This window comes from Plasmodium chabaudi (assembly GCF_900002335.3).
Source record: "Plasmodium chabaudi chabaudi strain AS genome assembly, chromosome: 12".
NCBI lineage: Eukaryota > Apicomplexa > Aconoidasida > Haemosporida > Plasmodiidae > Plasmodium > Plasmodium chabaudi.
In genome coordinates, this window is record NC_030112.2 from 1,335,337 (window position 1) to 1,351,265 (window position 15,929).

The following is a 15,929-nucleotide window of genomic DNA, read 5'->3' on the forward strand; positions in this document are numbered from 1 at the left end:
AGTATGATATATTAACTTGAAAGGGGGTACTATATTTATATATTTATCCATACAAATCTATAACTGCCGCAGGTTTTATAACAAGCGGTAATTATATATATACAATTTTTTTAACAAAATTATGAACAAGTCAGGAGGTAGCCAAAACAATGAGAATTAAAAAAAAAAAATAAAATGATTTTTAGTAAAATATTTAATAATATATCAAGACATCACAGAGAGCAAATTATTCAATTAAAATTAAAAAGGAGTGTATTCCGATTAGGAAGAAGCAATTTTAATAATTATAAATGTGGAAATATGAAGGAGCAAAATAATGTAGTTATGGAAAATACTACACCATTATACAAAAGCTACAAAGGCCATGATTTAAAAATAGAATATGAAAATGATTTTTTCTTAGTTGTAAATAAACCATATGATATTAAATTAGAGAAAGGGAAACTTGATGATATTTATCCGTCTGTAGAAACACTGCTTCGAAAAAAAAGGGATTTAAACACATTCAGGTAGGCATATAATAGATTATAGTTTATGGTGATTTTAAAAAATATGCATGTACATATTTTTAGAAAGGTGTGAATAATGTAGCTAATTTTGTGTGCAACATATTTTATTTTTTTTTTTTAACATTCCTCTTGCAGAATGTGTGGACAATTGGATTATGCTACAAGTGGACTTTTAATTATAGCGAAAGATAAATTAAGCTCAAATATTTTAAATTACAATATTGAAAGTAAGAATATAAGCAAGATATATCTAGCTATGTTATATGGGCATTTACCACTTGATGTTTTACATATAAATGTTCCAATAAGTAAAGTTAAAAATGAATTTAAGATGAAATTATGTTATAATTATAATGATTATTATGATACTGGAAAATATTGTTATAGTTTAATTTACCCATATAAGCATACATATTTAGAAAATGAAAAAGTTACTTTATGTGAACTTCGAACAATCACAGGAAGAAGACATCAATTAAGATTACATTCCATATGCTTAGGTAGTGGAATAGTTGGAGATGAAACCTATTTTGAAGATATGATTGAAAATAAATATAAAATTAATTATATTAACAGTTCAGGTAAAAACATTACTAATAATTATAACAGTACAGGTTGTGTAAATAATAAAAATGATGGAACGAGTATTGAAGGTATTAATAGTGAAAAATTTAATGTGGAAAAATATGTAAAAAAAAGAATTGATGCAGAAAGGATGATGTTACATTGTTGGATCATAATAAAAAATGAAAATATAAAAGTAGAAAATAAATTAAATAAAAGTGAAAATATAAATAATTTAGAACAGAAAATATTTGATAAAGATTATATAATATGTGATGATGTATTAAGTGAATTTGTAAATGAAAAGCCACGAACCTTTGATGACTGTTTTTTAAAAAATAATTATTTGATTAATCAGGATTTTATTAATTATAATGTTAAAAATATTAATAAAAATATTCAAAAAGTGGATAGGAAATTAAAAAAAGAAAAATATGCATATGATGCTTTGCTACACAACTCTTTAATCCTTGAAAATTCAAGACAGGAGAAATCCGAAAGTTTTGAAAACTTTGAAAAAATTGAAAAAAAAAATAATGAAGACCATTCCATAGATTTAAAGCCTGAGAATATCGAGCAAGTTGATGTAACAGAAACATTTATAAATAACAAATTGATCGATAAAAATAGTATTTATTCGGTTAAAAATGATAAATATAAAAACCCAAATGATTTGTTTGATGACATTCATGATAGTGTCAATAAGTTTAATTGGGGGTAACGATTTTTTAAAAAACGACTCCAATTCTTTTGTCTAAAACATTTTAAACATAATTTTTATAATATACTTTTTAAATTATTTTTTTGTTTATATTTCCATGCAACTATTCTTATTTTTTTATGTACTAATAATAACGATGATTATTTAATACCATTTGGTAATTTTCTTTAAGCTGTTCTCACATTAACATATAGATCAATCAAATTTGTTTTAAAGTAATAAATTCAACTGTGCAAAATGGATACAAAATATATACTGTAATAAAAAAGAATTAAAAAAATGCAAATAATTTATGCATATTTGGCTGTTTACATAGGGATAATGAATACATATATGTAAACATAATAGATTATATAATACTGTTCAGCTTATTGCATATACACATATGAATGTATATATATTTTCTAATATAACTATGAATGAATTTAAAACGATTTATTTCTTTGTATTTTGTTCCAGTTTTAAAAACAATAGACCATTTTGTATGTCCTCATTCCCATGCATCCAAATAGTATAAGTTTGAAATCATCTAGGATCGATAAATCTTGGAATTTTTTTTTTCCTTTTGTATTTATATTTTTAGAAATAAAATATAAATTTGAATTTTTATTTTTATGACCTTTATTTGATTTTATTTTTGTAAAAGCAGTATCTGTAGTATCATCACTGGAAAATGCTACTCCCTCTTTTAAATTAAATTCTGAATAATTACTTTTTAAAATAATAGGCTTCATTTTTATATATATCGATTTCGAAATAAATATATATATTTATGATTGCTATATCATCAAATATGCATAGATAGAATATGCCGTTTTCCTGTTTTTATTTATCAGTAATAGCGATGGTAACATAAAATATGGTCATAATTGTAGAGACAAATAAAAACATAAAAAACATGTGTGAAAAGACAAAATTGTGAATATTGATCTTTAATATAATTTTCTACATATTATGGCTCATACTTTAATAGATAAAAAAAAAGTGATTGTCTACCTTTTTTATTTTTTTAATACTAGCCAATCCTCATAATGTGTAATAAATAATTATTACAAAAATGAAACAACTCAGAAGGGGGTTAAAAAAAATGCCGCATAAAATTGTTTATTTCATTATAATTCAGATTTTTTTTTTCATGCATGCAATACACACAAAGTTGTGATTTTGCATTTCAAGTGTTGTATATTACGGTTTTTGTTTTATTTAATTTTTACAAATATTAATGTAATACTGTTATTGCAAACATGATTAAATTTTGTAAAAGGTTGTGCCCATATTTTATATTTCTTACACTCTTTATTCTTATACAATAATAAGCTATATATTAAAACTATTTATATTATACCCAAATAATTTTTCATTACGATAGTTAAAGAAACTTAAAAATGTCATAATTATAAAACCCAAAACTAAGATATAACATATTTCATAATAAGTAAAATATTATTAACCAGTTTTATTATATATATAATGAGGTAAATAAAAAAAATAGGGTTTAAGGCTTATATTAGATTAAACTATATAAGATCTGTTGTCTCAATATATACACCTTCGCATTAATATATGCATATTATATGTATTTATCAACTTTATACAATAATATAAAACGAGTATATATTTTGAATGATTCGAACCAACTAACTTAATTGAATAATAATTATATGACAAAAAAATAGACCATGGAAAATATAGATTGATAAGAGCATCAATTATTTTTAAAATATATTTCTTTATTTCACTTATACATAAGTATACATTTTTAGAATACCATTTTTTTTAACTTTGAACAATTCTACAATTTGCCATTTGAATAAAATGAAAAAAAATATTATGATAAATAAAAAAAGTAATTAATTATAGTTTTAATTTTTGTAAATTTATAATTAAGTGCCCCCCAAAAAAATATATACATATGTAGAGAGTTATACATAATATGCACATATATATATGCAAACTAATATTAATGACGAAAATGTTGGAAAAGATATTTCTCTTAATATATCTCACCACCTTTTCTATAAGATTTACAGTTTTAAATGAATTAAATTAAATAAAAATTCATATTAAAATTGAAATAATTTCTTAAGGTAAAATGGTATATTTAATATGCTGCTTATTTATATTTAAATAATTACATGAATTAAAAAAAAAATTGTGGGTCCCTTACAAGAATAGCTAGCTAAACACACGCTTTTTGTAAATGGGTAAACACGTATTTTTTTTTCCAACCTTTGCATAAAATACAAAGTTTTTATATTGAATAGTGAAAATTTCATATTTTTTTTAAAATAAATTTTTTAAGTTAAAAAGGATATGTATTGTAAGTATTCACATACATATGGATATAAATTTGATTAAAAAACAGCAACAACCCTTTCATATGTTGTAGTGTGTCATTTATTTTTATCCATATTTACATTGTTTCCAATATTATTTGAGCCTAAAAATAGTAAAGCTAAACAATATTTTAGGCAGACATTATAAAATTATGTAATTATTCAACAATTTGTTCACCTGATTATAAGGAGAAAATATAGTATGCACAAATAATAAAGTAGTTTATACTGTTCTCTGTTTTTATTTTATTTATTTTTTTCCATATTTGTTTGAAGAATGTCTGCCTTTGAAGAATTAGGCTTGGATAGCAAGCTTTGTGAAATGCTAGAAAAGAATGGAATCGATCTTCCAACAGCAATTCAGCAAGAATCAATTCCGTTAATTTTAGGAGGTGGTGATTTATGTGCTTGTGCAGAAACAGGCACAGGGAAAACCATGAGCTTTATTGTATCATCTTTACAAGTAGTGCATGAACTGTTCAGAAATATTGGGACTTATTCAAAAAATGACAACAACAACAACAGCAATAATAAAGAAATGGTATTAAGTAATAATAACATAGAGGAAAATAAAACGAACCGATTTGTGATAAAATCTTTAAATAACTACAATCCGAGAGTCCAAATTAATAATGATAAATATGAGTGCATTTGTCGAAATAGTTCAAATTGTTATGAAGAAATAAAAGTAGATTGTGAAATAAAAAGTGATATGTATGCATTTGAAATAAAGATATTAGATAAGAGTTTTATAAATGTTGGATTTTGTCCATTAATTAAAGAAACATTAAAATATAATTATACATATAGTAGTAATGGTTGTAAATATACAAATAGTAGAGAAGAAAAATATGGAGAACCATTTTCAACAAATGATATAATAACATGTTTAATAAATAAAAGATCAAATATGATTGCTTTTAAAAAGAATGGTAAATTTATGGGAAATGCATTTAAAACTTTTTATAAATATAATGATATACCTTTTGTTCCATACATATTTGGAACATCTTTTCATGTAAGTTTCCAATTTAAAAATTTGAAATATATAGACAATACCTATTATAAAGAGTTAGATGATATTTTTAGTGACAATATAAAAAATGATAATTCTGAAAGAAAAATTTATTTCGATTCAGATATAAAAGGTGTCGAAAGAACAATATCATTTGATAAAATTGAATCGAATAGCCATATGGTAAATAATCCTAACGAATCTGTTGAGAATAATCGGAAAAAATTATATTGTATAGTGGTATGCCCAACAAGGGACTTAGCTATGCAAACATACAATAATTATTTAACATATTCAGAATGTTTTGATAATTATTCTATAAATATAGAATTGCTTGTTGGTGGGGAACAGAATTTTGGAGATCGAAAAAAAAAAGGATCTTATAATACAAGTTCATATAGTAATATTATTGTGGGTACATCATTTAAATTAGTTGAAAGTATAAAAAAAAAAACAATAAATCTTAATAATATAAAATTATTAATTTTAGATGAAGCTGATGAACTTATAAATAGTGATGAAAAATCTATTCTTCAAATAAAAGATGCATGTATGAAATGTAGCCAAAATGTTCAAACTTGTTTCTTTTCAGCTACATTACAAGAAAAAACTGTAAAAGACTGTATAAATAAAATAACAAACAAGCCAATATTTGTAGATTTAAAATATGGAAAAAATATAATACCATCACACATATATGTTTGTATTTATTATGTAAAAAGTAAAGAAGTAAATCAATATAGTGATAAAGAAATAGAATACTCTAATATAATATATAATGAAAAATTGAATAATATGAATTATTCAAATTTATATGAATATACAGATAAAGTACATGTATTAAATAGAAATGTTTCCCAAAAAGAAGAAACATCATTAAATATAAAAATTAATAAATTAAAAAAATTGGTACATATAATAAATGTATTTAATATGCAAAATGGTATCATATTTTGTAGAACAAATTTAGATTGTGATAATGTTTATAATTTTTTAAATAGTGTTGGAGATGGTAGAGCATATAAAGGTACAGCAGCAACAACAAAAGAAAATAAATATTCATGTGCTATATTAAAAGGTAAAATGTCAAATGATGAAAGAGCAAATAATTTAAATGCTTTTAAAAAAGGTGAAATTCGTTTTTTAATATGTACTGATGTAGCAGCAAGAGGTATTGATATTCAAAACTTAAGATATTTAATTATTATGACCATGTCAGATAATTATAGTGCTTTTTTTCATAAAGTTGGAAGAGTAGGAAGAGATGGAAAAAATAGTTTATGTATTGTTTTAAGTTCAGAAAATGAAGAAGAAAAAGTTTGGTATCATAGTTGTCCAACTAGAGGAGTAAATTGTTATAATCGAAATTTAAAAGAACAAAAAGGTTGTACTATTTATATTAACGAGTCAGATTATATTAAAACAATTAATGACATGCTAGAAATACCTATGCATGTCATTGATCCAAAATATTATTATGTAGAAAATCTGTTTGACCCATTAAATTATTTAAAAAATAATTTAGTAAATAATAACAACAAAAGTAGAAGAGATCAAAATAAAAATCAGAATTCAATTTTTGCTGATATTATTCACACAGATTCTTCAAATATGTTTGATCAAAATATAGAAAACATAAAAAAATTAAAAACTGCTATCTGCTGCAAACATTACGAATTGATGAATTTTGCTATTTAGTATGCCACGTATTTAGGGGTACATTTTCCGTTTTTTTCATGATTGTAATGCATATATATATTTTACTTATGCCATAAAATGCATAAGCATGTGCATGCTTTGGTAGTTTTATGATTCTATTTTGTTGTGTTTTAGTTAGTGCCATAATTTTCGAGAATATGCTGTGTACTTTTCACTTTTTCATATTCCACGAAATTAAGAAGAGACAAGAAAAAACGAATGTTTTCGTACGCATATGTAGTATAACTATAATATTAAATGCTTGCACAATAAGTACTGGCTTAAAGGTGTTGTTCAGTATGCTAACTGTGAAAAACGGTATGAAATAGGTATTATACAAAAAAACTGTTAAAAAATTAAGGCATTCTTATTTTTAATCTTAAAAAAATAGTAGCCCATTTTATGTAGCATATATTTTTTTTGTATTTTCTTCTATACCATATTGCCTTGAAAGAATGTGCATTAGTTATTACAGTATTCTTAGTGATATATATTTATTTTTTAAAAATTATGTATTTATTTTAAAAAAAAACTTTTTTAATTTTTTAATTATAATTATTTTCATTAAATTTTTACTATATATTATTTTTATTTTGTAAAAAAAATGTTATTTGGAAGCATATGAAATAAATTATTCTCCACATTTCAATGCTTAAATAATATATGAATTTTTTTATTATTATTCTTTGTTTTGGTCTAGCAACATGACAGATTTTTTTCGTGAATTTCATTCGATTTGTGTTTGTGTTTGTGTGTTACAAAAATGAATATTTTGTTTAATTCCAAAATCCTATTAAAAAATAATATAGGGGTCAAATCCAAGGTGTGCCGAAATCAATGTGCTTTTATAAAATCTCAACATATAAATTTTTCAATATCAAATGAAAAGCATACTAATACTAAAAAAAACGAAACACCCAAAAATGGAAATACAGGCTTTATTGAGTTATATCAAAAATTGGTGGAAACAAAAAAAATAGAAAAGGATCCCTTCCAATATAAGCTTATATTAGTCTTACAAGTACTTATAAAAGAATAAAACAGTTTAACTGTTACTATTTTAGAATATATATATTTACATGAGTGTACATATGCTGTTACATATTTGAAACACCCACTTTTATATACCTATGTATGACTGTGTACATGTGTGTGTGTTCCCCCTTACGTAGGCCTTCGAAAACAATCTAAACAACTACTACCAGCATGTTGAAAACAAATTGGGAAATGAGGATACAGAGAAGAAAACCTTTTTTAGCTCACTATTTAAAAGTGACAAGAAAAGAAACAAAGATAAGGAAGAGGAATGTGAAGAAAGCGAAGAAGAACTTGGAAAATTACGAAATGATGATAATTTTTTCATATTTGATAATAAAATAAAAATAGGAAAGAAAGAGAATAAACTAAGATATGAATGTATAGATAGCGAGAATGCTTACAATAATAATATAAATAACTGTTTAAATGCAGAAAACGAAAATGGAATAAAATATGTAAGAGGTATATATGTCTATGGAAGTGTTGGTAGGGGTAAGACATATTTTTTAAATTTAGTTTTTGATAGAATTAAAATAAGTAAATTAAAAATACATTATCATAATTTTATACAACAAATTCATAAGGATTTTCATGAAGAAAAATTAAATAATTCAGAAGAACCTATAAAAAATATATCAATAAAAATAAGTAAAAAATATAAATTAATATTTATTGATGAATTTCAAATAGTACATATATCTGATGCTATGCTTATTAAATCCTTATTTAAGCATTTGTTTTATCAAGGTACAATTTTAATTTGTTCTTCAAATCGAAATCCTTTACACCTTTATCATAATGGGTTAAATAGAGAACGATTTATTCCATTTATAAAATTATTATTTAAATTTAATTATATATATGAGATTGATAATTATCATGATTTTCGTTTAAGAAATAGTAATTCAAATGATAATGTTTATAATATTCCGTCTAAAAATATGGAAGAAATAAAAAAATTATGTATTAATAAATATATGGATACATATAAAAAAAGTAGAGACTATATTAAAAATATAGAAAAAATTAATCATAAAATTTTCGTATCAAATTATAAAAAATATATTGTTCCATACAATATAAATAATTATGCTATATTTTCTTTTAAAGATTTATGTTGCCAAAATTCAAGTATAGACGAATTTAATGCCATATCAAAACAAAATAATACTATGTTTATTTATGATATTCAAAAAATGAATGAAGAAATTAATGGAAATGAAATGCGACGCTTTATACTTTTAATAGACATATTATATGAAAAAAATACAAGAGTTTTTTTTTTTAGTAATATACCTATTTTTCAAATTTTTCAAACCAATTCAATTATTTCCGATTTTCAAAATTTAATTGAAAAAATGAAAAAAAAATTTAACAATTTTAATCATTTTAAAAACCATTTTGATGAGCAATTAAAATCGGGTACTTTTAATCGACCCACATTTATCAACATTGTTCGATCTTTTGGAATATCTCAAGAGTAAGTTGAAAAATGGCTTATGCATTATATTAACATTTACATGCACACATAAGTTGATATAAACAATGTTTGCTTTTTATATTTCGAATGTCTAGCTATAGCATTACGATTTGTCACTTCGTATAATTTATGATATATTTTTTTTTTCAGAATTTGTTGCAAGCTTTTTGACGCAATCAACTACAATATTAATAAGGAATATATACCTATAGAATACCTAAGGTAAGAGAGAAAAATTTATAATTTAAAAAGCTAAATTATGATCATATACAAGCTTGTATTTGTTTTTTTTTTAGAAATATTTTATGTTTCCACATTATAAATTATGAAACTAATATAAAAGAGAGCCTGAACTATTTAGAAAATTCCGGTGTCGAATTGAAGCCGATTCCATATCTATTGTTTGAGTAAGGAGGGAAAATAAAACCATAAACTATTTGTAAATGTTACATAATATATATGCACACAATATTACAACTTTTTTTATAGCGAAAATGAAATAGACACATCCCAAGAAAATTCATTTGCTTCAATGAGGACCTTGTCTAGGTATTTGATCTAAATGCATGTACATAATCTGCATACAAATGTGCTTACAAATATGCATAATTATATTTTAGAAAATAAAATATAAATTTATTAAATAACGTAGAAAAGAAATCATAATAAAGCTTATTCCCGAAATTAATAATATAAATATTTCGCATATTTTTATATATATGCATATACACATTCAATAATAATATTTTTTCTTCTTCTTTAGAATAAAACATATGTGTACAATGGAATATTTGGAAAAGCATAAAAAATTGTATGAAAATGGTATATGAAAAATATTTAAGATTTTAAATATGAAAAATTTTAATTTTTTAATATTATATTCCCTTTCTTGTCGCTAAAAATATGGTCTTATTCCTTATACTGACATGAATATCTTTCATTTTTATTTGAGTATAAATTACGATTATTTTTTATTATATATTTAAATTTATGTAAATATATTTTTTTTATTTAACTATATAATAATTCTTTGTTTAAATTTTAATATATTACTTTAAAATTATTTTTTATATATAAACATAAAGCTTTGTGTAATAACATAAAGGCGGGATAATTATGGTCTTAAGGCATATTAAGTTTTTTTGAATTTATTGTCTGTCTATTTGAAAATTTTATAATTATTAAATTTTCTATATCGTTATAATTTTATTACTATACAATTTTTGGTGACTTTCTTGTAAGTACTTTACTTCACATTTTGAGGGTAAAGGAACCGAAATGAAAAAAGTAGAAAAAGCAAAAGTAAGGAATGCCATTATTTTTTATACTTTCTATAGCTCACGATTTTTATCATTTACGTATCATAAGTATGTGCATATTATATTGACAAAATTAAACTATAAAAAAAGATAAGCTTTGAAAAAGTTATATAAATAAAACAACGTAATAGTAAAAATAGAATATCATAATTCCTTTATCCATTTTATGGTATAATGATAATTAGGATATCTTTTTTTTTTTCAAGAAAAATGTAAGAATATTTATTAAAAAATTAAAATAATAAAAAAATATAGACATAAGGAAATTAAAAAATTATATTGTTAACGAGTTAAATTATAAAGGTAACAAAGACATTATGCGTCATAATAAAAATAAAGATAATACTAAAGACTTTGGAAAAAAAAAAAAAAACAAGAGAAGAAGTTTGTCTTTACTAATTCCCAATTATGAAAATAATATTATAAATAATATAAAGTTAGCTGATAAAATTTATAAACTAACAATTGCAAACAACTCAGATGAATCGGATAATGATACTGAAGAAAGTAGGGAAATATTAAAAAATGAAAAAAAAAAAAAAAAAAATATACCCAAAAATAAAACAAAAAACTTAAATAGGAGAAGCATAAGTTGTGATAATTATGATACATCAGACACAAATAGTGTTAACGATAAAAAACAATCAAAAAATAAATTTGATATTAATATTAATGAAATTAAAACGAAGTATAAAAATCAAAATATAAAAATTATTTATGACGATGATTCTACAGGTAAGGTAATTCTTAGGGAACGTAAAAATAAAACAGGTAAGGGCAGGAGACAAAATAAAGACAAACCAGAATATAAGGGCAGTTCAAGGGGGATAGCGAAGAAGGGCAAAGAAGAGGAGGAGGATGATGAAGAAGAGGAAGACGATGAGGAAGAGGACGAAGAAGAAGAGGATGAGGAAGAGGAAGAAGAAGATGACACATCAAGCGAGGGATATTACACGGAACAGAATGAAAACGCTAAAGGTAGAACCAGAGATGTGTCAAAATATAATAAAGTGAAAAACAAGGGTGAAATAAAAAAAAATATAAAAAATAAAAGAAGTAAGAAAAAATGCATAACCAGAATAAAATCTAGAACCCTAAGTGATAGCTACTTCAATGAAAAGAGAAAAAAAAATATTCGAAAAATGAAAAGAGAAAAATTTCGAAATAAAGATATCGAAAGAAGACGAGAACAATATGAAAAAGAATTCAGTGAACCAATAAATAGAAAAAGTGATAATTATATAAATTATGAAAATGATCATTATTCAAATAAGATTAATGAAAGAAGAAGAAAAGATGATACAATAAATATATTTGAAGAAGATTCAAAAAAATATAATAATAAATTTATAGACTTTAAGAGAGAACAATCTTTATATAAAAATTATAATATTATAAAAAAAGAAATAGACATAAATTTTTTATTAAATATGAAAGATATAATTTTAAAGATGCATTTAAATATTCAAAATATTAAAGAAGCTGTAAAAAATAAAAATGAATATGTAAAAAATTTATTAGATACATCATATATTAATATTATTGAAAATATTAAAAGGAATGAAATAAAAAAAGACAATTTCTACAAACAAATTTTTTATGATTTATTTAGTTTATTAAATGAATTTATTTTGGTTGATGATTATACTAAACAATTTTTTTTTAGTATAGAATCGGAAGTTAGACGAAGATGTTTAAATAATATTAAAAATGAATTTTTTAATTTTATAAATAAATATCTTAAATCAGGAGAAAATAAAATGAACTATAATTCGAAATGGATAAATACAGGTTCCATTCATGATCAACATATTTTTAATCAAAATAATAATATGCATATTCAAGAGTCTGAAAATAAAAGAAATGCTTTATATTCTTCCTTGTCTATTTATGGATCAAATAATAATAAAGAACAGCTAGCTAAAGATAATGCAGGAAATATAATCAGATTGAGTAACCCCAATTTTATGGCAGGAAATTGTAATAGTATAGGAATGATGGGAGGAAGAAATGATAGTAACTATTTTCTTTACAATAAAAGTTGCAAAAATGAAGAAGATAATTTTGTTAAAATAGACAGAACAAAAGATGATTTAATTTTGAAAATCCGAAACTCAAATTTGCATTCCTTTCAAAATGAGCAAGAAGATACAAATGTTGAATATTTAAAAAAGCTTTTAAAAAGTGAAAAAGAGAAAAATTTTAAATTAGAACTAGAATATGATGAATTGAAACAAAAATATACAATACTTAAAAAAAAAAAAAAAAAAGACGCCGAGGAAGGAGATAACAGTGATAGCGCATCAAATAATTATTCACAGAGTATAGATAAAAAATTGTATAAACAAATTTGTGAAAGCAAATCATTTATTAAATTAGAAGAAATGAAACTCGAGGAGTCATCTAAAAATATTGCTGAAGAAAATATTAAGCTACTTCAAAAAAAAGAAATGAATGATCAAACTAAAAAGGATATAGAAAATGATATTGCCACCATTGAAATGAAAAAAAAAGAAATAGAAACTCAAAACGAAGAAATAAACAAAGCAAAGAAAGAAATTGAAGAAGAATTATCCGCTCTTGATAAAAAGAAAAAAGATATAGAAGATGAAAATGATATGGTAGAGAAAAAGAAACAAGATATTGTAGATACAAATAATATGATTGAAGAAAAGGAAAAAGAGATAAACCAATTAGACATTTTACTAAATGAAAAAAACGAAAAATTGGAAGATCTAGAAAATGAAATAAATAAAAAAGTAGATGGAATAAAGGAAATAAGAAAAGAGTTGAGTGACAAAAAAGTAGAATTAGAAGGTGTAAAAAATATGTTAAACGAAAAAATAAAGGAAGTCCAAAAATTGGAAAATATGGATAATGAAAATAGAAAAAGTATAATTGAAAAAAATGAATCGAAACTATTAAAGAGTGGAACAGAATTAAAAAATAAAGATACTATTTATTATGAAAAAGAAGGAAATATGTCTTTCATAAATAATGAAAATAGTTTTGATCACAATGACCAAATAAAAACGAATAGTATGCATATAGAACAACTAAAAAGGGAAAGCTCTAATTTGTTTAGTAACGATATAGGTAATATGAAGTCTGAAGAAAATATTATGACATTAAAAAATGAAATATTAGAAAGGGAAAAATTAATATCAAAGAGAGAAGAATCTTTTATTGAAGAAAAAAATAATTTTGTAAAAGAATTGGACGAATTAAATATATTAAAAGATAATATATTCAACCAAATGGATATAATAAAAAAGCAAAAAGAAGAACTCAATATAAAGGAAGAAGAATTAAATCAAAGGGAAATATATATAACACAATTAATAGAAAAAAACAATTCACTAATTAATAAAGATATGAGTCAAACAAATATAAGCATGCTAACAGGTTTAAATAAAACTAATAGAAATAGCCAAACCGGCTCTCAATTGGATATTCACGATATACCAGGTGGCGAAATAAATCAGGCATCTTCCAACTCTCCAAACTTAAGAATGAACGAATTTGAAAGTAAAAATTGTATTATGAATACTTGTAATAATAGTGATACCACCATCATAAGTCAATCTGTGAACCATAATACAAGCAAAAATTTTATGCAAATGTCGAAAAATAGTTATATATCAAATGATAGTTATACAAAAGATAAGCCAATCGATAATGTAAAAGAAATTACTGAAATGTTAAATAGTAGTTTAAAAGAAGTTGAAAAATATAAACATTTATTAAAAGATAGAGAATTAACTATTAACTCATTAAAAGCTGAAGTGGAAAAAAATATATCCAAAAACTATTTATATAAATCAGACACCTCGATAATAAGCCAATCAATGCAGGACAATTCTCCTCAATCCTTGGATGGTAAAAATGGATTTTCAGAACTTTCTCAGGATTCAAAAATTGATGAATCACAAAATGGGAAGACGAAACAAGGAATTCACTTTTTGACAAGCTCGAATAAAATCGATGAGGTATTTTTTTCATACAAAGAAAGAGAAATAACAAGGGCATGGTTGCATATGTATATATACTTGCACAGCGAAGGCATTATTCAACTTATGCAAATATGTAGAGGTATTAGATGTATGCATTTTTGTGCCTGCTTATTATGCTTCCTAATTTATTATTTGTCTACTACATGTGCAGAAAAGCTTTGTGGATATAACGGAGCTAAATGAGCAAGTTAATGCAAAAAATTTGATAATCAAAGAATTGATATCTGTATACAAAGAAATAAGTACCATAAAAGAGGAGTATAGCAAAACAGTTCTTAAAAAAAATGAATTTATTGATGGATTACTACTTAAATTGTAAGATAATGAAAAAGATAGGCATAGAGGAAAAACAAATTAAAATAATAAATAGACCCAATGTATTATTATGCATAAATACGCATATATTTGTGCATTCCATTTCACAGTTTCAATGATCTGCAAACAAATTACAAAATGAAAGAGAACTATTATCAAAAAGAGGCAAATAAAAGAAATGCTATTATACGTGAAAAGGATAACCAAATAAAAGAACTTAAGTAAATGCACGTTCCATTTTTATTTAGTGGATTATCTAAAATGCTAATCTTTTATATATTATATATGGCTTGTTCTATATTCATTCCCTTTCACCATTTTCTGTGCTTAATTGGCTTGTCTCTCTATTCAATTATTTATTTAATTTGAATTTAATTCGTTAAAAGACAGCTTATGAGCATGCTGAAAATGTGTACACAATTTTGTTATATTTTTTTATATTTTTTTATATTTTTTATATTTTTTTATTTTTTATTTATTTTTATTTTTTTAATATTTATATTTTTTTAATATTTTTTAAAAAGGATGGCATTGGATGATAAAAAGATAAAAGAAATATCGTATAAAAAATTGTTTTTAAAAATGAACCAAATAAATGACTCTTATAAATTAAAAAATAAAAGAAGCCTTTCCACAGTAGAACTGCTAAAGCAAAATATAAAACTTTTAAATCAAGATGCCTTAAAAAAAAATGAAATGGTAAGAAATTAAAAAAAATGTGCACATATTTAATTGATTATAAAAATGAAAATATATAATAATAAAGCTTAATTTTCTTTATCAATGATAATATTTTTTTGTGCTATTATGCAATATTTATTTTATTTTCCCTTTTTATGTTTAAGACTAATAAATTCAAAGCCGAGCAATGATTTTTCATACACCATTCGGGGATTAAAAAAATTGCAAGGAATAAATGTA

General features: G+C 23.1%; 5 protein-coding genes across 5 annotated transcripts; 4 read left to right on the forward strand and 1 right to left on the reverse strand.

The window, feature by feature from the left end:
* Nucleotides 1-174: 174 nt before the first annotated feature.
* PCHAS_1236700 (ribosomal large subunit pseudouridylate synthase, putative) lies at nt 175-1,794 on the forward strand (the record flags this gene model as incomplete). Its single annotated transcript, XM_731002.2, has 2 exons — nt 175-509; nt 645-1,794. 2 exons carry the CDS (start codon nt 175-177, stop codon nt 1,792-1,794), a joined length of 1,485 nt encoding a protein of 494 aa, XP_736095.2.
* A 461-nt stretch (nt 1,795-2,255) lies between these two features.
* Nucleotides 2,256-2,528, reverse strand: PCHAS_1236800 (conserved Plasmodium protein, unknown function; the record flags this gene model as incomplete). The annotated part of the gene is made up of 1 exon (XM_016798987.1): nt 2,256-2,528. The coding sequence occupies one exon, from the start codon at nt 2,526-2,528 to the stop codon at nt 2,256-2,258; it is 273 nt and encodes a 90-aa protein (XP_016654338.1).
* Nucleotides 2,529-4,407: 1,879 nt separating this feature from the next.
* Nucleotides 4,408-6,843, forward strand: PCHAS_1236900 (ATP-dependent RNA helicase DDX1, putative; the record flags this gene model as incomplete). The annotated part of the gene is made up of 1 exon (XM_734612.2): nt 4,408-6,843. The coding sequence occupies one exon, from the start codon at nt 4,408-4,410 to the stop codon at nt 6,841-6,843; it is 2,436 nt and encodes an 811-aa protein (XP_739705.2).
* A 763-nt stretch (nt 6,844-7,606) lies between these two features.
* PCHAS_1237000 (AFG1-like ATPase, putative) lies at nt 7,607-10,191 on the forward strand (the record flags this gene model as incomplete). The annotated part of the gene is made up of 6 exons (XM_016798988.1): nt 7,607-7,864; nt 8,016-9,361; nt 9,512-9,583; nt 9,658-9,768; nt 9,851-9,910; nt 10,125-10,191. The coding sequence occupies 6 exons, from the start codon at nt 7,607-7,609 to the stop codon at nt 10,189-10,191; spliced, it is 1,914 nt and encodes a 637-aa protein (XP_016654339.1).
* Nucleotides 10,192-10,997: 806 nt separating this feature from the next.
* Nucleotides 10,998-15,880, forward strand: PCHAS_1237100 (conserved Plasmodium protein, unknown function; the record flags this gene model as incomplete). Its single annotated transcript, XM_016798989.1, has 5 exons — nt 10,998-14,669; nt 14,878-15,008; nt 15,119-15,229; nt 15,533-15,707; nt 15,854-15,880. The coding sequence occupies 5 exons, from the start codon at nt 10,998-11,000 to the stop codon at nt 15,878-15,880; spliced, it is 4,116 nt and encodes a 1,371-aa protein (XP_016654340.1).
* Nucleotides 15,881-15,929: the final 49 nt, after the last annotated feature.